At 43.1% G+C, this 25,918-nt stretch overlaps 1 protein-coding gene across 1 annotated transcript in view; it reads left to right on the top strand.

Moving 5' to 3' along the window:
* The window catches only part of CPS1 (carbamoyl-phosphate synthase 1), an 88,176-nt gene extending 74,186 nt beyond the window's left edge, over positions 1-13,990 (top strand). The window contains exons 34-39 of the mRNA XM_030488560.1: positions 687-761; positions 4,132-4,230; positions 8,630-8,689; positions 10,214-10,326; positions 10,875-11,004; positions 12,264-13,990. Coding sequence (XP_030344420.1) covers positions 687-761; positions 4,132-4,230; positions 8,630-8,689; positions 10,214-10,326; positions 10,875-11,004; positions 12,264-12,362 — 576 coding nt within the window. The 3' untranslated portion in view covers positions 12,363-13,990. The remainder of the gene's footprint in view (positions 1-686; positions 762-4,131; positions 4,231-8,629; positions 8,690-10,213; positions 10,327-10,874; positions 11,005-12,263) is intronic.
* Positions 13,991-25,918: the final 11,928 nt, after the last annotated feature.

Consider the following 25,918-nt stretch of genomic DNA (forward strand, 5'->3'; position numbering starts at 1 on the left):
CACCTAACATCTTTCTACTAGTAAAAGACTCAGACCTATTAAAATGCAAGCCAAATCTGTGGCCTAAGCTAGCTCAGGTTATTGCCAAGCCAGTCAGTCTAGAAGTAGCTTTACATTTTATTTCGATACAACAGGTAGGCATCATCTTAAATTCTAGTCTGAGACCTTTTTTATTTTTGTGAATCTTATTTATTTTTATAAATGTCTATTATTTAGACCTGGGGCTTCTGCACTGTGGTTAGTTAAGCAGTCAAGAGTTTTGTCTCTCTGGGGAATGCTGGCTACAGAGTGGAAACCCCAACTATATTCTGAATACTTCACTACTAAGCCTTTTATACGGCATGTGTTCTGTGCGGCTGTTCTGTTTCAAAATGTGCCCTAAAAATGATAGTGATAGTGGGCTACCACAGATTAGAAATCTGCCATCAGAGTGTGAGCAGGACTGCAAGAGTTAGAAGGATGATATATTGGTGAAACACATGTTTATTTGTTCCAGTCCACCACCAAGATGCTGGGGGAGCTCATTTGCCAAGTGCTCAGTTGCTTACCAGCCTTGACCAGTGCTGTTTTTTGGATTGATTCATGTCTCTTTCTGTCATTTCCAAGCATAGCTGGATTTTTATTCTTTTAAATGATCCATTAAATTTTCATTCTCTTTCTCTCTCCTCTCCTCTTCCTTTCACCAGGCTCCAATGTTTTCTTGGTCCCGGCTGAGAGATGCTGACCCTGTTCTCCGATGTGAAATGGCCTCTACTGGGGAGGTATCCTTTGATTTGCTCTTTTTTTTTAAACCAAGGGGCCTTAAACATCATGAATCTTTGAAAGTGATCTTATTACTGCCTGAATCATGATGGCATCTGTAGCTTCTTCAGAAAATTGAAAACATCTTTCATAGCTGTAAAAACACATTGTCCTGGAAAACCCAGTTTATTCAGCCACTGGATGTCCCTCTTTACCTGCATGTCAGCTCCGTGAGCTGGACCTGAAAGGTGTGACAGCCTGAAATGAGTTTATCTGAGAGCTCTTGGGTTCTGGGAGGTTCTTGGTGGGTCAGGCTGTTTTATGAATCATCTGTTTCTAGAAAGACAAATGCTTACAGCTTTCAAATCCCTCCATTGACACATACCAGAAGAGCCATATCAAGACTCCAGGCCATGAGCGTTTGGTCTTGGAATGTGCTGATCACTTAAAGGCAACAAATATGTGTGATGATATTTTTTCTTGTTGCCTGGTAACCATCAAGGCATGTCCCTAGGTGCAAAAGGCAAGGAAGAGTGACTAAAATGTGATGGCTGCAGTACTGACTGTCAGTAGGATGAAGGGGACACTGGGCTACTTTACCCACTCTTTCTATAGCAGGGCTGTGAGTTTCTTCTGACATGTGTCTCTGGTGTACACTTGGCACACTATGAAGGCATAAAGCTGCTCCTCTTCCTGTGTAGGCTCAGCGCTGATGGGAGCTCTCACCCCTCAAGGGGTACAGGTTTCCATCTATGTCAGTTGAAGAGATATGAACTCATGTAGAACAAAGAGGTTTGAGTTATTGTGAGCTGTCAATAGTTTCTGTAGATAGACCCAAGCTATCTTTAGACTTGCTTATTCTGTTACTTCTAGAGAAGAGTTGAAGTAGCAAGAAACTTGTTCTGGCCTAGAAAGCCCACTTGTGATTAAATGCTGAGGCAATTAGATTAGGTTTGACTGTGCTCTACCATAGCTAGGCAGGTGGCAGAGCCTGGGCTGCTCCATTTGATGTGAGCTTGGGTATGTCTCCATGAGCTGCTTTCATTAGGAAAGCCTTGTCGTGTTAGTATGAAAAAGCACTATACCCAGATACAAGGTAAGAAGAACCTTAGTTCTCCTACATCTCTCCAGAATTACCTTATTTTACTCTTCATAATGTGTAGGAAATCAGTATTGCAGAAGATTTCCTTTCGGTGTAGTTAATGGGCAGATAAAAGCCAAGTGACTTCATGAGTTCCTTATTTTCAGAACAAAATTGACTACAGAGACATCCCCTCCCCCCAAAAAAGGAAAAAGAATAAAAATGTAACTAAGGGCAAGAATTATTTTTCTGAGTTTTATATGGAGTTAGCGATTACCTTGGCCATAAAGAAGGGATTATTAACTTTTATGAGTTGGAAAGAGCCATATTCACAAATGCCATAAAATGTGGCAGTTATGAAAGTCTTTCTTATGAGTAAAGTAAGGATAATAGCTTGCTTTGGGTAAAATGCTCAATTATTCCTCAAAGACTTTCTTCACACACACACGGCTTGATTTGGGCTTGGATTTGTCACATTTGTCTGGCAGAGATGTATTTTGCTGGAAGTTGTGGTTCCCACAACAGTAGAAGACACAGTGCTAGGGGTCGGTCTCTTAGTGTGTTGTGGCTGTTTTGACCACACCATGATAAACCTCTGCTGGCAGGCTGGAAACCCCTGGTCCAAGCCTACAAGGCTGTCTACTGCCCTAAAAGTCCAGGACATATGTAATCCCTCAGCCAGATCCACTGTACAACAGCCTAAATACTCAAGGATGAGTGTTTAGAGAAAGGCTGAGGTACTAGTTGTCATGATTGGAGCAACCTTCTCTAGTAGAAGGTGTCCCTGCCCATGGCAGGGGGTTGGAACTAGATGAGCTTTAAGGTCCCTTCCAACCCAAACCAGTCTGGGATTCTGTAGCGGGATTTTTGTTTGTTTCATTGCTCTTTTTTTTTTCTACTTCACAAGATCTGGCAAATCATCATTTGTTGTTCTTAGGCCATGAAATACTGGTTTCTGCTCACCATGGTAACAGTGAGCCTGTGAATGTGAGGGCTCACTCTGTGATGGGAAGGACCATAAGAGGAAAATGGGACAGCAATTCTCAATCAGCCCCTTTATTCCATCTCTACCTGTGTGTAGATTTGTTATTTCAAAGAGAAAAATCTGTGGCAGTTTCTGCTTCTGACTGTTTTTCAACACGTGTGTAACTGGCCAGAAAAAGCAAGGATTGGTTTGCTTGGGTTTTGGTTGTGTTTTCTTTTTGTCATTTTTAACTTTCACAGTCTAACGTTCATGCATTCCTCTCTTTGTCATCAGAATTCCAAAGTTTGGTAAGGAACACACTTTAGTTCTTTCAGAAGATCATTACCACCTGTAAGCAATTGAGCTCCAAAGGCAGCTCTGAGTGATGGGGTACTGCTAAATTATTTGTATTGATTTCTCTATCAGGTTCTAGTTTATATAAAATAAATTACTATGAATTAGCATGATTGCTTTGTTCTTTTCTTCCAGTGCCTAAAGGAGGCCTACAAGAAAGCTGGAGAGGGACTTTTTACAAGGGCCTGTAGTGACAGGACAAGGGGGAATGGCTTTAACCTGCCAGAGGGGAGATTGAGATGAGCTCTGAGGCAGAAGTTGTTCCCTGTGAGGGTGCTGAGGCGCTGGCACAGACTTTTCCCAGAGAAGCTGTGGCTGCCCCATCCCTGGCAGTGTTCAAGGCCAGGTTGGACACAGGGGCTTGGAGCAACCTGCTCTAGTGGAAAGTGTCCCTGCCCGTGGCAGGGGGTTGGAGCTGGATGAGCTTTAAGGTCCCTTCCAATCCAAACCAGGCTGAGATTCTATGATTTTACTTGAATTTCATACATCTGTGTTCTTTGATCAGAAAAGGCATCTTTTTATAAGGTGGTTTATTCACAACAAAGGCCAGAAGTACCTGGCAGCACCAGCGCTGTCTTACCCCTGTTCGCAGCGTGCGCACAGTACATCGTGCAGGCCTGCAGAACACTCACTGCTGTTTTAGCATTATGTAATGTTCAACAATTTGCAGTGCACTCCCAAACATCGGAGCAGAGGCTGTGTACAGCATTCCCATAACTCAGCAGAATCAGTTGTCGTTACTCCTTGGTGTGCTGTTTGAAACTAAAGTGTTGCTTATTTCTTTGTTATTGCTTCATTAAAATGATGAGATTTGTCTGCAATGATTTTCTGATCCCCCCTGCCTGCAGGCTCCATGCAAAAGCTGTCTGATTTTACATGGAGCAGTCAAAAGAGCCTATTTAAAGAATTTGTTCCTCTTTCTTTTTAAAGCAGTGGGTTTGGGTTGGTTTGGGTTTTTCCCCTCATGCCGCCGTCTTTGTTTCTTTCCCAGGTTGCATGCTTTGGGGAGGATGTATATTCTGCCTTCCAGAAGGCTATGCTTGCCACTGGGTTTACATTTCCTAAGGAAGGAATTTTGATTGGAATCCAGGTGAGTCCTAAAAATCAAACCTGAGAAAGGACTGACACAGAGGAACTCTGTAACTGTTGCTGTGCTTTCATTCATGTGTCTTTATGGCTTAAATGTGTTTCTCTGCAATCCATCTTGCAGATGATACTCTTGAGTTCAGAGTAATGTCCCAGCTAGAACTCAGAGCCCCTTCCTTGCTTTCTCTCAGTTGGGAGCCCTGAGGATGCTACTCTCCAATCCTGATGTATAAACTCCCTTCATCTGCACATTGCCTCTTGCCTTTTTGAAACCAGTTTCCCTCCATCCCCCCAAAACAGTGAAGCAGTTTCCATACTGCAAAGCTAGACCTGCTGAGCTTTCCCCATAGATGCATATATTTCAGTGCATCTGTGTAGAGCTGTAGCATCATCTGACTGTAGAAAACATGATGCTGCCATGATGCCATCAAAACAGGTTGCCCAAGGAAGTTGTGAATGCCCCATCCCTGGCAGTGTTCAAGGCCAGGTTGGACACAGGGGCTTGGAGCAACCTGCTCTAGCGGAAGGTGTCCCTGCCCGTGGCAGGGGGTTGGAACTAGATGATCTTAAGGTCCTCTCCAACCCAAACTGTTATGTGATTTTATGTTTTTACGGTGTTGTAGGCTTGTTTATTGGTGTTTTATATATGTGTGTGTATATATATATGTATGTATGTATCATGGTTATAACACTATCAGGTAATGAGACCTCCACCAGGTATAGCACTGTCACATTCCTCTCCTTGCTAGAGTCAGGATGGGAATATACTTGAGTGCAGTAGGGCAAGGGATTAAAGGACAACAGTCTTCACCCTGCAGTCTGCTTTCCTGGCTGCCTAGAGGCATGGCTGCCATTATTCTTTTCCCTGTTTGATGATGGTGCATGGTCAGTATTGTTCCCTACCATGCAGTTCCTGTCAGCTAGGAAGCAGTAGCTGAGAAAAGAGGGACCAATGCTACATTTGTGTAGTAGTGCTTCTGGTTTCTGTATCTTGCCAGAGCTCTCTCCTCTTAAGGAGTGCCTCTCAGACAAATATTCTGCAGGTCCAATGATTCCATACCAGACTAGAGCTTGGACTTTAGGGGTTTAGGTATTACTGCTCAAGAAGCAGTAAGAAGCTTATCCCCTACATGGTTGCATAAAGCCAATAAAACAAATAGAATAGATGAATTTTCCTGTCAGACAACTGAGGTGTCAAAAATGTGTTGGGCTGTCTGTGCCAGCAGAGGATGTGAAGGAAGCTTGTGAAAAGTGACCAGAAAGGAACATGACTTCTGATAACACAGATTACTGCTTAGTCCTTAAATAAACACATGTGTACACACATCTGTGGATTGAAGCTGATGCTCTAAGATACCTCAAGTTAGCAGAAAAATCTTTGCTTGCTGCCTACATAATGAAACTCTCAGTATGAAACTCTCGGCAGTTGGTGCTATATGTCTACTGTATATGTAATCACTGCACATTTTAAACCAGCATTTGAAAAAGGGGAAAATAAAAGCCAGGAGAAGCAAAAAAAAAAAGGATAGAGCCCGGTGTTTAAAATTTAAGCCTATTTTCCTGATAGCAGCTAAAAGTGAACAGGCAGCAGAGAGTAATTTTAGCTATAGAAAGAATTTATGTAGGTTCTGTGTCAGTATCTGTTAAACCGAGCCAAATGTTTTTTGTACAAAGGTCTTCAGAAAAAAACAGAAGGGGAAGAAAAAGATAAAACAACCCCAAAAGCTCAAGCTCCCAAACCTTTTAAAAGTAACAAGATTCTGTCCTTTTTAATGAGTGGTTTACAGTTCATTTTCTCGCAAAAAACCCCTTGAAAACAACAGATCAATCACGTAAAGGTCTCTCTTCATCTCAGCATATTTCTTACATAATTAGACTCCAAAACAAGAAGTGTAAAGTTAATGCTGAGAACCACGTATTGCTCCCTCATAACTCTGAAGTTTGTCACCTACCTCCTTTTCAATGGTTTGTTTTGAAACAGAGGGGAAATAAAGCCTTGTAAGAAGGGAAGGTTGAAATCCTGGCCTAGACCTGAAATGTAGCCTATGAGTGGTCTTCCCTGAGTATTAAGGGCTGGAGGAAAGGGGAGCCCCTCACTGCAGAAACAAGGAATGAGGCAATAAGGTGGGCTGTGAACACCAGCAGTGTTCTCATTTTAATCACAAACATGAGGTCATCTACCTCAAAGAGGCAAAGGTGCCAGTGTATCCTCGGAGGGGAAGTACAGACTCAGAAGGACAGATGCCAGGTCACCCCTCTCCACGATCACTAATGTCATTGTCTAAATGTCATTGCTATGAGGGGGTAGCAGGGGGGAGATGTCTCCCCAGGCAGAAGTCCCTGGCTTTCAAACTGCAGGATGATTTCTGCAAGCTGTTCTGGTGCACTTGGCGCTGAGTCTTGTCAGGAGCACATACACCAGCCCACTTGGTTGTCTTTGAGGAAGGTGCTGTGTTCCATCTGCAGTGGATGGTGAACTCTAAACATACCCTGCTTTTGGAGGTTTCATTGCTCCATGACTAGCAGCTTGCTCTGATTTTTAGACTGGACTTCTCACTCTTGCAGACAAAGAAATAAGAAGCCAAATGGTCTCGAACCCTGCTTCCCGCAAAGGTATCTAGGCTCAACATATTTAGTTATTTGGTATCCTGCACCTTGATTATGTTGAGGTGAGAGGAGGCTGCCTTCTTGAAGGCATCAAATAGATGTAGGTAACAGTAGTAGAGAGGGAGATCTTGATTTCCTTGCAAATATTTCACTCTGGGGTATTTTTCAAATCAAGAGTCCGATGGCTGTGCTGGGATCTGCATTCCAAACAGGTCCCAGTAATGAACCCAGCCTTGCTGAGGGGCTCCCGCATTGGTGTGCTTACAGGTTGCAGTTCCAGTGGTAATCCTACTAGGATTACGTTTCTAACAAAGTGATCCTCTTCAGGGATCAGGTGAGCACTCACTGAGGTCTGTGGGACAGCACAAGGCAGGTTGGGCAGGCAGCTGGGATCGCAAGCCCATTGGGGGTGTCCTTCCCTTGTGAGCACTTGGACGTTGCATGGGTCAAGGTTCCACAGGATTTTAAAGACCTGACACTCTCCCAGGGTAAATGGAGAATGGCTTTCTCGTTAGACAGATGAATCTCTGCCAGTTTATGCAAGTTGATGGTCTGACCTCTTTTCTTTTCACAATCTGGAGAAATCCATGATGCTGAAACCCTGAGCCTGCCATTAAACAATTTATATTTTACGCAAGAGGAGTTGAAAAGCTCATTTTATTTTCTTCCCTGATTGGGCTATTCAGTGATATCTCTGGGATGGAGTGCATCTGTCTTACATCTGTGCTGGTGACCACGAGATGCGGAAAGCATTGATGGAGTATTTTATTTTTAAATCCCAGCACTCCAAGTCTGTTGTTTCAAGGTAACCTTCTGCCTCAGTTCCTTACATACCAGAGTTTCTGCAGGCTTCACAGTGCATTTGGATACAGGATTCAAGATTATCAACAGGAGATGAGTAGGCTTCATTTTGAGCTGAATCTCAGTGAGAACTGGTGTAGCTGTATTGAATTAACTGAAGATGTAACCCTTCACAAATAGCAAGGCATGCTAGAGAGAGGTTATATGAAATAGAACGTTTCTGATAAAAGAAAAAGGATACAATTCTGCTGCAATAAATATCTTCCACTGTATAAATCTGCTTGTACTTTTCACCTTTAGTAACTAATGGCTTCTTACACAGGTTCTTTCAGGGAGCTTGTAAATCTGAGGCAGCTTGGATACAGGCTGACAGCTGTAATTTCTTTCCATGGAGAGGTTGTTTTATGTGCCACAAGTGTTCAGGACATGTTTGATAGAAGTTTATAATACTGTTGTGAAAGCCAACCCCCCTGACGAGAAGGCAGAACCATTCTCTCTGGCTGGGAAGCTGCCAACCCTGTCACATTGTGTATTTACATTTTCCAGTTAGTGTACAGAACGAGATGACTTTCAGAATGAGGCTCTTTCCAGAGTGCTCAGAAAACCCTTGTTGTTTCCCTTTCTTCATAGGAAATCATTCATGCTTCAGAATATCAAAATACTGCTCTCTCACCCATAAAGGTTAATCTATGAGTAGCTCCAGCAGCGACAAGGGAGCTTGCAGTAATCTTACTTGCAAACAGCCAGGCCAGACTAAGGGTAAAAGCAAGGTTTGGCCTGCCTTGGCATTGAGAAGGGCATGTGTTGCATCTAATCTTTGCATTGCTGCACCTTCAGCATCCTGAAGAACATTATGCTGGGTTCAAATTTTCACTCACCTGTAGCTCCAGAATGGCTTGTTCAAGTGCAGATGTCTACACGAGGTCATCTTATCTTTACTTCCAAATGATGTTGCGTCTGGGTATGTATTATGAATTATAAATTTCCTTTTCCAGAAGTCCTTCCGTCCCAGATTCCTCAGCGTAGCAGAACTACTGCATAAGCAAGGCTTTAAGGTAGGTTCTTTCAGTTATTTAGAGTGTTTTCAAAATCTGAAATGTACTCAGCCTGCTACAGAAATGGAGAACATTGGAGATTATTTGGAGATAGAAGGGGAAAAAAGGACATTTTTTGAAGTATAACAGGTTTTTCTGGCTGAGTGACCCATAAACCGAAAGTTTTCATGATTGTTTATTTGAACACAGGGGACTGTCATGAGGGGAAGAACAACCCTGGCTCTAACAGCCTGCAGCCGGGATGTTGTGTTATAAACTTGTTGTGGTTTAAGCCCAGCCGGCAGCTCAGCCCCACGCAGCCACTCACTCATTACCCCCAGTGGGATGGGGGAGAGAACTGGAAGGGTAAAAGTGAGAAAACTCATGGCTGGAGGCAAAGTAGGTAAAGCAAAGTGGATAAAGCAAAAGCCACCCACACAAGCAAAGCCAAACAAGGGATTCATTCACTGGTTCCCATCACAGGCAGGTGTTCAGCCATCCCTAGGACAGCAGGGCTCCATCACCCATAACGGTGACTTGGGAAGACAAACGCCATCACTCTGAACATCCCCTCTTCTTTCTCCCCCAGCGCTATGTGCTGGACATGATGCCACATGGTCTGGGATATCCCTTTGCTCAGCTGGGGTTAGCTGTCCTGGCTATGTCCCCTTCCAACTCCTTGTGCACCCCCAGCCTGCTTGCTTGTGGGGTGGTGCGAGGAGCAGAGAACACCTTGGCTCTGTGCAGCACTGCTCAGCTGTAACAAAACCATCCCTGTGTTATCAGCACTGTTTCCAGCACAAATCCAAAACACAGCCCCATATCAGCTGCTATAAAGAAAATTAACTCTACCCAGGCCAAAACCAGCACAAAATGCCTCTAAGCTCTACAAGTAACAAAAGTGCCAACAGGATGCTACATATGACAGGAGGAGTGGAAGGGGAAGCCTTTTGTGTGGAGAAGGTCTTTCCAGTGCTTCATCTTCAGTACTACTCACAAGCTGCAGACATATGAAATTGGTGGTGTTTACATCCCTCTTGTAACTCTTCTGCATAATTTTGCATCCATATCCCTACTGAAATGTAACTGACAACACAGCCACAGAAGATTGGTGACAGTATTAATTATTTGAGTGCTGTTTTCCTCAGTGGCATTAGTGTAGCTACTGGATTTATGGATTTACAGTTCTGCCTTTCAAAGCTTGGTGCCTAGGCCAAAAAAGAACAAAATTACAAGAGATTGAACTTAAGCCTTATTGAAAGTCAGAGGGATTTAGGTTTTCCTAAGCCACTTAACTGCTTCTGAATGTGTTACTACCATTCATTGACTATCATGCCTCAGCAAATCACAGATAACAGAGATATGGGAAAGTCATGCTGTTCTCTGTGTCTGTCTTTGTATGGAGAGACACCCTTGTGATGAAAAATGCCCTCCAAAATCAGCTCTGACAAGCAGTCTGTGTGTTGGGGTACAGACCCACGTGCAGTAAATTAACAGTTTGGGTATTATGAAGCACACAGTAAGTAACCTTTTTTCCTTTAACAGCTTTATGCCACAGAAGCAACCTCAGAGTGGCTCAATGCTAATGGTATCCCAGCAAATCCAGTGGCATGGCCATCGCGGGAAAGCCAGTGTCCAAGCCTCCCTCCAGTCAGGAGGTAAGAGTAATACCCACCTTGTCAAACTTGTGTTAACAATCCAGGACAGCAAATACAAGGGACAAATTGCTGGCTCTATGAAGATCAATGATAGTGATTTAATGGGACTTTGAAGTCAATCTACAAGTCTTGTTTTATCTGATTCTGTCTGGAATTGCCACAGCAGGGAGGTTTCAGCTTAGTTGATGAACATCTCATTGAACAGCCCTGTTTAACAGGGCTTGGATGTATTGCTCCATGTTACATTTTCACACAAGGATACATGGGATCTGAATATTTTTTAATCTCTAATGACAGCCAGTCATGCCTTTAACAGAATTGTGCTGAGTTTCTTGAAGGCTGAATATTGCTTTGTATCACCTGAATAGAACAGAAATAAAACCTAAACTCCTGAGTCACAGCTTAGTGCCTTTAACTTCTCAACCCTCCTTGATACTAAGCTCAAATGAACATTTTCAGTGTTGTTTACCTGCATGGCTGTCTTCTTCATCATAGGTTTCCCTTACCCAAGACATACTGTGATACTTTCTTGTGCATTGTCTCCCTAGGCTGGTAAAGGATGGGAAAATAGATCTGGTCATTAACCTGCCTAACAGCAACACCGAGTTTGTCCATGATAATTATGTGATCCGGAGGTTGGCTATCGACAGCGGGATTGCTCTGCTCACTAATTTCCAGGTACTTCCCATGTTGTTCTTTCCCTTTTTAGTCCTAAGGGCCTTCAGAGCTTTCAAGCACTTGTGACCTTAGATTTCAGTGTGTTGGGACCCTCATTATCTCTGATAAATAGTAATGTGCCTGCAAATCATGGCAACACAATGGTTTGAATGTATTTTCTTTTTGCTACTATACAAAATAACATCCCTCAAAGTAAAACAAAACAATGACACAAAATGAAGACAGTCTTGAGTCCTGTAACTGCAGCTGAAGTTGCTGCTGTATCATTTTCACTTCTGAGCCAACTTCTTGCACAGGATTGCCTATAACATGTTTAAATTATATATGGGAACAGTTCTTTTGTGGGATGATTTTTCCGGGATGGTTCTTAAGCCTTACAGAAGGATGTAGCTGGCTTTCTTGGATGATCCTTGGGGCAATCCAGTTGCAAAATGCCATCCAAGTGGAATTGCTGCCTGTCCTGTTGTAGTCCCCAGTTGCCAGTCATTATGTGTTTGTCGATCCTGATAAACCTCTTTCACATACTGATAGGGAAGAGATATTTAGTAATGCAAAGTGGGACTCCTGCTGCCAGCAGTGCCTTGACTTCCTTTGCAAATGGCTTCAACTGTCACAAGAGCCTCATCTGGCTCTCATTAAACACAACAGCCAAATTCCCATTGATTTCAGTGGGCGCTGACATGGAACCCAGTGACTTGAACTGGTGTCCAGCTGTGCAAAGTCTTCTGCTGTGATTGGAGTGAGTGGAGAGCAGAGAGAATGCCAAGCTGCAAATTCATAGGCAAGATAATGCCAAACATCATTAGCAGGAATGGGAAATCGAAGACCCATCCTTTGACTACTACTGAAACACACACTGACAACCAGAGCAGGGGTCCCCATCCAAAACTGATTACCACACCTGCTTGATGCATTTCATTGAACCCTTTTGATTGCAGAGTTTTAATCCCTGAGCTTGAGAGAGGAAAACAAGGCTTGGGCTGTAGGGGGAAACAACAGCTCTCATGGGACAGAGCTGTCTTGCCAAAGCAGCCCAGCACCTCTACATCTCTCCAGCAGGACAAGCAGGCTCCAGAGGGCTAGAGGCAACAGCCATGAACAGTCACCTTGAAACTGATATTGATTTGGATGGACTCAAGGACCGGACCTTCATAGGATAGTTTCAGGGTGACAGTGTAGAAGTGTGGACCCTGCTCTATTACTCAGCCTTCTGCAGAAGGCTTTGCAATGCTCAGTCCTCCTCTGCTTTATATTGACAGGTGACAAAGCTTTTTGCTGAAGCTGTCAAATACTCTGGGAAATTGGACTCCAGGAGTCTCTTCCACTACAGACAATTTGAAAACGGAAGTACTGCATAGAAGAACTATCTCCAGCCTGCAATCTTACTGCTTCTGGCACCACAAAACAGAGGGGTTCTCAGATCGGTCACATAACCGTATTTTCTAGCATCTGCACTGATTGTATTTCCATCTCACACAAACTAATTCCTAGCCAGTACTTCTGATGGCTCATTGAAAAGCCATCCTGTACTCAGCCTCTCCACCATCTTCTTCCCATTTCCACATAGGATCAAGTATTAGTTACTTACTAGATCCAGCCGCCACCATACCAGAGGAGATGAAAGGAGATACAAGTGATCCTACACAGGGTTGCTTCCTTCTTTTCATAACCAAACTTGCTCTTCCTTAGAAATGCCTTCTTTGGGTCTGTACTCCCAGCTATTCTCATCGTGGACTATTAAAGTCTGGCTCCAAACTCCCAGAGAAAGACACTTAGTTTTCCCTTTCTATTGCTGATTATTGAGGATGTTATGTATTGAGGATGTTACACGTAACATTCTGCTGCTTGATCCACCCAGTGGTACCATGGATACCTGCCACAATGATATGTGGTAGGAGCTCTTTAAAGACAGAAGAACATGAATTCCCCATGATTCCCTACAAGAGCTGACAGGCTTTGTGCAGCTACATTTTGCTTGGTTTGTAACTGTGGCCAAGAATCATCATCTTCAGCCTATAGATTTGATGGGAGAGGAAGGCTGTTATGTATGTGTCTTGGAATTGCTTCCAAGTTCTGCTCAGTCCTTCAGGCTGTTGTTACCATTATTAATTCGGGTTCTGAATTCAGGTGGCTCTCCGTGTATCCTAAAGGCTGTCTCAGCTTTGTGTCAGGCTTCAAAAGTGGAGAACTCCCCCCAAACTTCTGTGTGTGGCTGTCCAGCATTTTGTGCCATGGTGTTGGAGCTGGGTGCCACCCAGCAGTGCTTTTTCTGAAGCTATCAGCACTGAAAGCATCAGAGAATACCTGATTAGCAGGGACCTCAAGGATCATCTGGTCCAACCTTTTTTGGCAAAGCATGAGCTAGACTCGGTGTCCCAGCACCCTGTCCAGCTGAATCTTGAGTGGTCAGATGCTGTGATGCCTTTGGGTACCATGGGACTCTCTGAAAAATAGGTGCTAAGTGCCAAGACCAAATTTTGAACCAGGTGTGGACTTCAGTTCTGATGTGGTTGACATCCCAAGTGCTCTTGTCATGGGCATTTCTTCAGTACTAACTCTCGTGGTGAATACAAACCTTCCTGCCATGCATAGAGCTTTGCACTGTTAGAGATGTTACTAAAAACCCAAACAACAAACACAAAAAAACCCAGCAACAAAAAACCAAACCAAACCCCCCCAAACAACTGAAACTCCAGAAGAGCCCAAAGCCATCGATGTTCACCCATTCAGTTGTGAAATACACGTCTAATGGTGGTTGGTGAAGCAGCACTGGAAATGCATCCTGCATGTTGTTTTCGGTGGCAAAAATCCCATTAACAGCTGGTGTCATCTCACATCCCCCCATCCTGCTTTTACCTCTAGGAGTGAACAAAGCGACAGCTCAACACATCAGTATTCTCTTGTTCTTCCTCTTCTATTTTGTCACTTCTCTTGTGAGCTGAAAATGAAATAAATGCCTTGGATTGTGACAGCTGCTCAGCTGAAATTCTGCATGGCCTGGATTCTCCTGTTTATTTCTTTAAGTATTTATATATATATTTTTAAGCATTGATGAACACTGGTCTGATAGGAGACCATCGTTCTTGTGTTTGACAGTGAATGCATCATGTAATGCGGAGCTGCTGTGTGCCTCAGGTGAGGAGGTGGTGGGGAAAGAGCAGCAGGATAAAATGAATGCTCTTCCTCTGCAGCTGCATGTACACAAGAGAAAGGAGGAGCCCTGATTCCCCAGGAGGGGCATGTGAAATGTAAGTGAGGAGGCAGGTGAATAGAGCAGGGGGCAAGGAAACATTGAAGGGATGGGAACTTTAAAGAAGAGGCTGAAGGATGGGAAAACCTTTACTGCTTTTAATTCAGCTTTCTTAAGCATGCTCCTGCCAATACCTGACAGTGTTGGTGTATGTGCATCTATGTATACATAGCATCATAGAATGGTTTGGGTTGGAAGGGACCTTCAAAGCTCATCTAGTCCAACCCCCTGCAATGAGCAGGGACATCTTCAACTAGCTCAGGTTGCCCAGAACTACATCCAGCCTGGCCTTACACATTCCTGTTGTTGCTTATTGCAGCAGCTGCAGATACTTAAACTGCAGCTGCTTTGGTGTCCACAGACTCTCACATAATAAGAGTGGAATTTAGTAGAAAAATACACCAGGGCTGAATATATACTGAGTAGCCTGTAATTATGCAGTAGTGATAATGTTTTGTTTCTGGTGCTAAACATTGGTCACTTCCCCACTCTCTTGGAGCAGGTGACACTAATGTCCTTCCACCCTTAATCAAACCCATCTTTATCTACACCATTCCCTGTGCTGTCTTCTTCTCCACTGCCCTTTGGTGTCTCCTCCACTTCCCCTGTTGAAGAAAAGAAGTTCATTTTGCTCTGACTGATACCAGAGGAAGTCTAACTCCTACCATGGGCAAAAGGAGCCAAGAAACCATCCTCCAGTTTACAATGTGCAAACACTGAGTGCTGGTTGAATTTGTTTCTCAGTATGCTTTCCTTTTTGTGTAATGAACGTGTGGACACTATAGGAAAAGATTTTGAAGTATCTACTGTTGGGATCAGTGCAGATCTAAAAACAAAAGTTACAGTTAATATCCTTTGTACAAAGCTCATCACTGCTTTCAACAGATTCTTCCTTATATATGTCTATTTCTTACTAATCTTGGGGAGGGTGACAGTGACAGATGAAAGGGGATGCTGTTCAGAGCAAGAAATTCACTCATCTATGAGCAGTCAAGTAATTCTTCTTTACTGTTGATAAAGAGGCATGTGAAGATGCAGGAGACAGTCCAGAGCACAACTTTTGAGATAAGCACAAGAAAGGTTGGCAAAAGCCATGTTGAAATGTGAAGGGACCTGATTTTTAGTAACAGAGATGGGTTTTTTTTCTCAGTAGTCAGTCTGGAGCCAAAGCTCTCCAAGTGTGCCAAGTGCTGGGAAGCTCTGGAGGCTCTATTTCCCAGGAGGTACTGCTGAATATTGAGGCCAGGCTCTTTATCTAGTTGATCATCTTCCTGGATTTACTCTTCTGCCATTAGCACCATTTAAATCACATGGAGATGGCTCAGGCAGCCGCTGCAGGGATTAGTAGCAAAGCAGTGATAGTTCAGCATGTTGAAGGCAAGAAGAAAAGAATGTAAGGGAGCGAAGACAACTTACTGTTCTCTGGTAGAGGAATTAAAACAGCGATGAAAGCATATGCTTTGTTATAAATGGGAAAAAAAATCAGTGGAAAGCTTTGAGAAACCTCTTTGCTCTGAGGCCATTTGAAACAGTGAAAATCAGGTTTCTGAAAGTCCTAGGAAGTAGTCAAGTAGGAAAGACACCACGGTCTTGGCAGTGAACAGAAAAATAAGTCTTGCTTGGCTTACAGGTCTCTGGGTTTTCCTGCACTGGGTTTTGCTGCCAGGCTGGAAGGCATCTTTTTCTCCTTCCCCCACATGCCAATTATATTTTTCACTCTCAGGGTTTAGAAGCCTATCTGTGCTTTGGTTCTCTGTGCTTGCATCAAAAGCATGTAGGAGTCTGGCTGGGAGCTTAGCACCTCTATATCTTTATTATAAAGCGATCCATAAAAGTAGGGGAGAGATTGGAAGTTGGCACTATACTAAAACCCACAACTGCAGTGTGTGTGCAATACCAGCAGCTGGATGCATGCCTGCTGCCTGTATCCCAGTCAAATGTGAACAACCACTAGCAGGATGCATCACGCAACAGCCAAGATGAGGTGGTAAAAGGAGAGAGCATCTCTGGCTCCTCCTGTTTATATTATAGTGTTTATAACACCAAATCATAGTCAGAGTAGCCCTGGACCTTGGGAACCTTTCAGCAGACAGAATTAGTGCTGTTGTCATCTGAGCAAGGACAGGAGGTGCTGCCGTGCCATATGAAGCACATGAATGCTACTCCTATAGCCAGGACATTGAAATCTGCTATTCTACAACTGTCAGCTGCCAAATAGTACCCAAAGCTTCTGTTTTTTCGTTCTTTTCTTCTGCATCTCAATGTCTAAGATTGCCTAATGCAATTTTTAGGGAATAACTTAGTTACGCTGTAACATTTGTTTCACCTTTACATTGAAGAGAATTTAAATACGAACCTTTTAATATATCCTAATTAAATGGAGAACATGGTATTTTGTCATTAACTTGGTAGGCTAAACTCCTGCCCATCCTCATAATTAAAATATATTGAATCCTTCAGACTGATAATACCGGTTGAGAGAAACTCAGGGAAGTTTGTCAAGATGAAACTGAGAGACAAAATCATTGGTTAATAATCATATTCAAGCTTTATGATAATGTACTGTGGGGAAAAGATGAATAATTGCTAGGGAGTAATGCTAGTACTTTGGGATTACCATAATCTTGGATAAATGCTCCAGGTCATCTACGATAGTATCCAAGAGCAGCAAATGCATCTGTTTTGCAGGGAGGTGCAAGGAGTACCAAGACTTTGTAGTTCTGGCACAATTCTTTCTCCCAGGGAAAGTTTCTTGTTATTAAAGGTCAAGTTTTTACTCCTATAACATGGAGTTTCTTCAACTCTATGGATACGGTTTTTTGTCAGTCTACAGAGTTGCTTACACTACTGCAAAGCCAGCATAATGTTGCTGTGCTGATTTTACAGTGCTTTTAGCCTCTGGTATAAATGATGGCCCAAGATATTTATCACAGAGAATGAGGTGCCTTTGCAGGAAAAAACTTTTGCTCTTCCAGCTATAGACAATCTTGTTCTTTTTTCTGACTTCCTGAGCATTACTAAATGCTGCCAAGCTCTTGCCCTTCAAGATCTCTTGTAGTAATGAGACCTCATTATAGCTTAAAACAGCCCTCTGCTATTCACTGTCTTTGAGAGGCATTACAATCCATCCCCTTATGACAGAAGCACTTGGAACAACTCTTAGGAAAGTGGGTTATGTTCTGACTAAGCATTGCGGGGCATGGGTTGCAGTGTTTGCTGCCTTTCGGGATTCATGGGAGACAGAATGGTGGAGGGGAAGAAGTCAAAATGTGATCTTGCTGAGGGTCAAACCTGAGCCTTTAGTCAAATTTTGAATGCATTGATGTGGCCAGTTGGAAGTAAATAAATAGTGTATTCTTACTGCCAGCGGGCCTGAGTTCTTAGTAATAAGCATTGAAGTCTTTCGTAGTGATCTTCCAACAGCAATAAAGGTACCAGTATTTATCTGTTTTGCAACTTAGCCTGAGCTGTTGATCCTGAAATGAAGGCCTTGGCAATCCTGCACCATTTATATCTCATTCGGATAGCCAAGCACATGATGTCTCAGCAGTAGTACCTTGTGGGGAATCACTCCTATGCAGTTTTTATATGGACAACAAAACATGGCTGTTAGATCTTGGCAGAGGTAAGTAAAAAAGTCATGGAATGGTGGTGAGGAGGTGGTGAGGAGGAAGTAAGTATATGCCCATGTTATCATGGACATCAGTAACATAGAGTATAGTAACCCCATTTGCCATCTGAACACTGTGCAAACCACATAGAGACAATACAGGCTCCTGAGAGCACTTGGGCACAGATAGAGAGTACAGGGGAAGAAGGATTGATATTTAAGTTGCTGGGCAAATTCCAGGTTTGTTGGCTTTCATTTGTTAGTAAATCTTTTAAGTCATTTCTGGTAGATATGATAGTCTCAGAGGTTGTTACACTTTGAAAGGGCCGGAAGCTCTTTCAAGTGCAAGGGAAGTCATGCTCTGTGGCTAGCTGGGAGAGGAACAGATAGGTGCAGCATCAAAATCAGAAATACCAGAGTTCAAGTGGTGGTCCTTCTCCATCCTCCTGCTCTCCTCATGCAGTTCAGGCTGGGTGAGATATGCTGGTAGACTGGAGGGGAAGTAGTTCATTTTCTGTTTGAAACTGCAGCAGCATCTGGTACAGGAAGAGAGTGAATGTGGACCACAAGCAACATCAACACAGAGCAGGTCACCTGGTTGTGCTGTGGCCTGAGCTACCACCACTGTTGCTCCCCAACTAGAGCTCTCGTACAGCACCTAAATGAGTGCATGACAAAACAACCACTTGCAATTTCTGTTCTTACTAGTATGAATGTACCTGAAAGACATCCAGCTGTCCTGACATGAAAGTACCTCTGAACAGTTAATAAAGATCTGAGACCTTAGTGGAGAGGAGAATACCAATGATATAAAAGCATATCCAAGAGTTCCTCGAAGATTGCATTTCTGTCCTGTGGGATCTAAACTTGGCACAATAGCACTGTTCTGTATATTAGTGTAAGCCTAGGCATCCTTAACTAAAAGCTGATATGTTTTTAAATTAACTGCAGGAAAACCAGCCTCAACAAATTCTGCTCACTATCTGCCATCAGGAAAAGCCTATTAACAGTAATTGTTGGGGCTTTAGTTTTCAAAGAAGCCATAATTAAATTTTATTGTCTCATAAGTGATTAGAATTAATTGCTTCCACACTAGCTCTGGAGCTCATTATCTGCTTTAAACTGGGAGTGGCTCTTCTGCAGAATTCCTTCATTTACCACAATTCCTTTCTGTAATGTTCCTTGCCAAAGAAAATCCGTCGCAAAGGCTGTTCACTCTAAGGAATTCCTAGATAGTGGCAGGTGTTGATTTAATTCATCTTCTTCAACAGATCAGGATTAACTAAACAGAATGGATTCTCCCACTGTTTAAACACAAATGTTTGTCAGAGAGGAGGGTGGAGAAAGCCAATTCCACATTAGTTACATTGAGTGCTGTGTATGAATTCTCTTTTAAATGGTTTTCTGGTACTAATCTGAGAATTAATCCTGTGTCGAGGGGAGGATGTATTACAGATTTACTCATGTGTTACAATAAACAATGGCAGTTGTCTTTAGCTGCTGTTATGCTGATTTAAGACCCGCTGCTCACCAATTTTCTGGGCTCGATTCTGACCTCCCAATCAGTAGAGCTGTGACTTCTGTTAAGCTTGATTTGGACACAGGGTGGCACTTGTCAGTCCTACAGACTTCCTAAAGAGCTGGAGTATGCCTTGTTGGAGACCACCCACATCTCGTTCTGTGTCCATAGACATTCCTTGCTAATTGGGATTTGCCCAAGCAAAACCCCTGGCCATTGGACTTGCAGTATCATTCCCCCTGTAACAGTAGTCTTCTCCAAGGGTGTTTCTAGCCAGCAGGAAGGGATCGAGGCATAACCTCTGGTCTTCACCTGTTACATGACCTTCCTTTCACTGCTCAGGGTTTGTTTTCCCTTCATGCATAGTAACTATTTGCATCAGAAGGTATTTGGAAAAGGAACTTGCTTTTATCCTACATTAGTTGTCAGGTACTGTGTGGCCAGGCCAAGGTCTCAAGCCTCATGTCCAAATGAATCTAAGCCATCAAAACACTGGCCATCGAAATACCTGCAGGCTAGGGGCTGTGCTCAGCAGCAGTGCTCCTGAGGCTTAACTGAAGAGTAGGGCTCATCTCCTGATGACTCTTTTCATGGGTCACTCTCTGAAACACAAATCCCACAGCCTTTCCCTGCCATGCACAGCGGAGGTGTTCCTATCTCTGATACTAACCCCTAGCAATGGGCAGCTGTATAAATCCACTTATGCAGAGAACCTAATCCAAATCTAGCCTCAATTCCACCCTGGTGAGAGAATGACTTAAAGGAGGTCTGACTCGTTCGAGGGCACTGTGTAAGGCATCTGGTGAATGGGCTTGCATAAGAACTGTATAAAATAGAATACTACAGTGCTTAATACAGTGTGACTTCACTCTTGGGCTGTATTTTTAGAGGGTTGGAGTACTTCAGAGGATGCATTTATAATAAGGACATGTTTTCTCTCAATGCAGGATGCTGCTTTTATGGAAAAATCCTATACAATTTTTGTACACTTGTCATTATACAAATTATATAGAGTATGAGGCCCTTTGTTACAAACCTTGAGAGTTTAGCGGACAAAGACTTGCTCCCTCTGAATTCTGCTAACTTCTGAAATTGAATGGATTTAATTTAATTATCTCTCATGGAAAGTTATCACTGTCTATTCAGCTCCAGGATATAGCAGAAGGTAGGAGTGATTTGCTCTGCAGAAATGGGAGAATTAGCATGTAAGTAGCGTAGTCACAGAGAATTGATGTGGACAGTTTCTACTACAGCTGAATTACTTTACGTATGTGAAAATATTAATGAAATGGGTTTCATTAAAGTGTGTTAATGGCAGCAAAGAATGCCCTCAACTTCTCAGTTCAGCAGCTAATCTGTCTATAGGTGCTTGCATGAGGAAAAGCCTCAGGAAGGCCAGGAGGTTATGGTCCATAGTGAACCTTGAAAGGCCGCATGGGAGAATATGTGCTTACAGTGTTTTGTAACTGGCAGCACCACACATTACTTTGATCCCAGCTGGAGGGGATCACAACCTTGTGCTCCTCCTCTAGGATGCTGTGATTTGTGTTTCCCTTGTCTTATTCCCCATGGAAGCTGGATGACCAGCTGATCAGGTCTGTCTGATCATAGCTGCTGCTCAGGGGTTTCCTCATATGCCCCTAAGCTCACGGGCAGCTTTATAGGGTGAGGGAAGATTTTTTTCTCCAGGCATGTAAATTGTGCCACTAACAGCAATTCACCTTCTCTGCAAACCTTGCTCTGGGCAAATGACTCCTCTGGAGGAGTGATCTGCTGTTTCTGGGGATGTACACCTGGTAGTAAGTGTAACCTAGCAGCTGGGTGCTAATGAGGGGTAATCCCTTTGATGACTTTGCTGGCTTGAGCAGGTCAGTAGTTTAAATTCATACCTGGGATCTCAGGGATCTTTGTTGCTATGGGTAAAGATCCCAGAGAGAAGCTCCTGAGGTTTCTTTGCTGGGTGGTTCCCAGGTGTTCTATCTGTGGTACCTCCTGCAGGCTGCAGTGCTGGTGTACCCCAGCGGGTCCTGACAGAGAAAAGTATTCACACAAAGAAATCTTATTCCTTTCCATGGGTTTATTTCAGTGTTTCTTTTTTAAAAAGAACACAAGAAAAGAGGGAAAATATTTAAGTCATTTTTTTCTGGATCATTTTTGTTTTTCACTTGTGTTAAAAAGCATAAAGAAAGAAGCTCCTAAACCCAGACTCTCCTCATAGTAACCCAGGTAGCAAATAGTGCCACTTCAGTAAATGTTACCATTAATTTTTCAATAAATTACCAATTTATACTTTTGAATGTGGTAATAAAAAAGAGATAAAAGGAGAGAAGAAGGGGGAAAACTTGGGAGGTTTATGTTTACTGCCAAGCATTTGGTTTTATGTTGATCGCATGGAAAGTAACTCTATATATCATGATAATTGACTTCACCAAGTGCCTTTGAAAAAAAAGGCTTTGCTACAAAAGCATCTTGTGCTAGAGAAGGTTTTTTTCACTAAGTAAAACATTCTTTTCTGAATCAATGGTTTAAGCTTTCTACAGTGTTCCTATTTTGTCATTCATTTGCCCAGTTGCTGGCTGAGAACAACCAAGGTCATGGCATAAATAAAAGCAAAATGTTTATAGTTCCCTTAAACCCCAAACAAATCATCTCTTACCTACCATCACTCCAGCTTAATTGATTCTTGAGAACTTTATGGCGTGAAGGCTTCCCCCCACCACACTTCCAGCTATTTGCTTGTTGCCATTTTAACTGCAATGATTCACAGGCAACTCTTCTGCTCTCCTGACCAGGGATTTTGATCTACCAGACTTTGGAGGGGCCACCAGATTTTTCCTGGGGCAGGAAATAAGGACTGTCAAGCAGCTGAGATTCTCAATTTTTCCATCGTTTAACACAACAAAAGCAAGTTTCATCGCTGATCTATTTTGGAAACAACATTTGTGGCAGTTCCTCTCTGAGTCAGTCAGAAGAGCAGAGGATGGGATTGTGGCAGGCAATAAAAAACCCTGCTGCTACTATAAGGACTTTAATTACTCACGTCGTTCCAGGTGAGACCAAGGGAGGTTGGCAGCAATGCCAGCTCCAGCACAGCTGTGAAGGATTTATTTTTCTCAATGAGGAGTGGAAAAGGCTGTAAAAATACTGTACAAGGTTGGCTAATAAACTGTATTTTATTAGCCATACTTATTATGAGTGTTTATAAGCTAGTGTGCTGATAGGCATTTTGATGAGATAGTATTCCTTCATTGCAATCATTCTGGGATTACAAAACAAAGGATAGAAAGCCAGAAAGCTGGAAAACATAGCATATGCGTATGTCAGGTCAAGATTTATAGGCAGATAGTGAGCAGCAAGCTTGGCAGCAGCTACTCTAAATTGTTACAGTGCTGGCCTCGTCAAGTCATTTGTGGCTTGTTCCAAGCAGATTGCTAGTACTGATTTGTGGATGTTGGTGACTGAGAGGAAGATGTACGTGCTTTATCCATGGCTCTCCTTGGAGCATCTCAGGCTATAAGCCATGATAGCAGGTCAGCAAGCTGGCTGCACCCCCTTCTTCTATCCCAGGTTCCCCTTAGGGTAGACAGACTTCCCATCCCATCTCATGTAACAAGCCTCTTGCAAAGTTAAGACTTAAACTTGGGGTTTTTGAGTCCCATTCTCACACCACCAAGCTCTACCGTGGTTTTCTTTGTGTGGAGTTACAGTACAATTCCCACTTCCTAATGCCTGCTAGCAAACTGGCATCTGGCAGGTTGGAGCCATTTGCTGGGGTGCTTCCAGCCAGTAGTGGCAGTGCTCTTCCTAGAAATGATGCTTGGTTAGGGTTTATGATGTACTCGCCTCTTGGCAGTGGTACATCTCAGGCTGTGATACACCAATAGTAACAGTCCTATAATCAAAGTAATGACAAGCTAGTGGGAAATTAGGTTTAATCTGAGAAGAGGCTCTGTGAAAATGCCTTTGTGCTTATTGTTTTTGGCTCTCTATTGCCTTTCAGTCCTCGAACCAAAAATGTGCTCTGCTTACAAGCAAAAAGGTTTTTAGTTTTATTTTATTGTGCTTTCTTCTTGGCCTCCCCCCTTGCTGGCAATCCTGCAAATCCAACCACAGTTGCCAAGAATCATGCTGATTTCTTTACTTTTTAGGTCTAATCTCCAGTAGTAAATGCTCTGCAGGCAAGCCACATCCTCAGTGGTAAGAGCGCCAGCCTGTTGTGGACTGATCTGCCCAGTGTGTCCACGGGTACAAGCCATGAGCGATGCATCGCAAAGGAGCAGGTTCATGCCGCTGTCTTTGCCCTGGTGGTGTGGCAGGTCCGACAGCTAAAACAGGGAAAAGGGCTGTGAAAAGCAGGCAGCATTCAGAGCAGGGGTCACCTAGAACCAGATTTGTGAGGAAATGGGGTATGTGAAGATGTAGGTCGGGAGAAGTTTCCTAGCTGTGTGCTTTTGTAAGTCATACTTTGTACCAGTTTCTGTTTTAGGAGTCTTAATCCCATTCAAACCTTGCCTGTTATCCCATTCCCTCCTGGAATGGAGTTAAAAGCAGGTATGCACTGTTCTGTTAGAGTGCTGTAAGAATACATCTGTGAATATCCATGATAGGGATGGAGTTTCAGGCTTCAGGCCTGCTGAATACTCTTGGGAAGCTTTCCATTAGTTTCTTTAGGGTTGTGGAGATCCCAGAGGATTATTTCCTCAGCTGTGAAAAGATCAAATAGATTTGTGGCTTCTCTTCTTCTTTCCCTGAGCTGACTCTCTTTTCATTGTTTGCATCTGGCAAAAGTAGCAAGAATACATATATCCCAATATTTTAGCACATAAGAATGGCTACCAGCCAGCAGGGGAATGTAATGCCTTTATGAATGCAGAGTAGGTGTTCTCTGTATTTTGCCCTGAAACAAGTAGCATCAATGAGGAATGTGGTCTGTGCTACCAGACATCTTTGTGATAAGGCAGGATAAACAGCATCCAATTGCTGGCTGAGCTGGTGGGGAAGTTTGCATGGAGTATCATTATGCTCAGCAGACTTTTACCAGAACACTTCTGCAGCATTCAAATGGCTGATCGATATGCTCTCTGTTGTGAGGGCTTTTTTGTCTCATTTTGGCAACGTTTTAGAAATGGCATGTGAATACTCTTTTATTTTGAAAAGAAACTGCTGTTCTCATTATACTTCCAAAAGTGGTCTTGAAAATGGTTTGGTATTTACAAACGTAGCAGAAAAGCCCTCCTGCAAATCTCTTGGTATGAGTAGTGTAAGAGTGTTTGTAAGAAGAGGGACTATCTTGAAAGCTGATAAATGAAAGACAATTTCAAACATTCAGTCATTTCTTTTGTGCCCAGTTGTTTAGCATCAGATCTTTGAACATTACAAGTAGGTGGAACAGCTGGCCCATCTTACTGTCACCTTACCAAAACCAGTCTCCAGCCTGCTGCAGAACTGGATACTGCTCACCATTAACTCTGAGAGTAAAGTAGACACTTTATTGAATCATTGATACCCCATCTTTTCCTGAAAGGTTACCTATTTAAATAATGAGTAAGTACAACCTTATGTAGTTGTATGGCAGCTGGAAAAAGGGGGGTTTTTGAGAGAACAGAGCATAAAAAGAAGAAATCCAGCAAAACTGCCTGTCTGCATTTCGTGCAGATCAGCTGAGTGCTAATTTCCTAATGAACAATCTTCGTGCTTCTCCAATTCAGGGAGTGCAGTGTTCATTTGTCTGGCTGAACAGAGAAGGAAAATAACAAGCAGGGAAATTAGGGTTAGGTCTGTCAGTCTGTAAGTACTCTAAAGCTTGAAGTTAGGAACATGATGGTCTTGTTTGTTTGATGAGCACGATGAGGATAGTGGCCATATGTGTTAACATCTGCACTGGAAGATCTAGGTCTAATCATACCGAATGAATGAGACTTGCACAAATACAACTCTATCTCGCTCCATATGCTATATGTAAAATTGCAGGTGGCCCTAATGATATGGGAAGGGGACATATGGCAGAAGAGAGGTTTGTCAGACCCTAAGTTTAGGATTTAAATCTAAGAGCAGGAAAAGATTGAGACTAAACCCTCTGGAGGTGTATACACTTGGTGCAAAAGTGGAAGTTCCATAGTCACTGAGCTGGTGTCAGGAAAATAGCTGTGCCTGCAGAGTGTGCTGTATTGTGTCTCGTGGTTCCCAGCACTGTTGACAGCAAGGGAGGAGAAGGGAAAGTCAAGAGATAAAGGACTGAAACTTGGGCTTTTTGAATCCTACTCCAATACTAATTCTAACACTAATCCTGTTCTGCCAGGAATTGCAGACCCGCTTTTCTGTTTGGTCGTATAGAGGGGCTTGAGATCACAGGAGCTTTCTTATGCCTGCCTTCAGGAACCTGGGGAGTAGAGCTCCACAGTGGCATTCATCCTAATTTTTGTTGTCTAAAAATTACACATCTTGTGCAGAGAAAGAAACTTCCACATGTTGCTTATCTGAAACATCTGCCTTGAGAAGAGCCTGCCTCTATTCTGATGGTACAGAGTTACTCAGG

This window comes from Strigops habroptila, chromosome 5 (genome assembly GCF_004027225.2).
Source record: "Strigops habroptila isolate Jane chromosome 5, bStrHab1.2.pri, whole genome shotgun sequence".
Lineage (NCBI taxonomy): Eukaryota > Metazoa > Chordata > Aves > Psittaciformes > Psittacidae > Strigops > Strigops habroptila.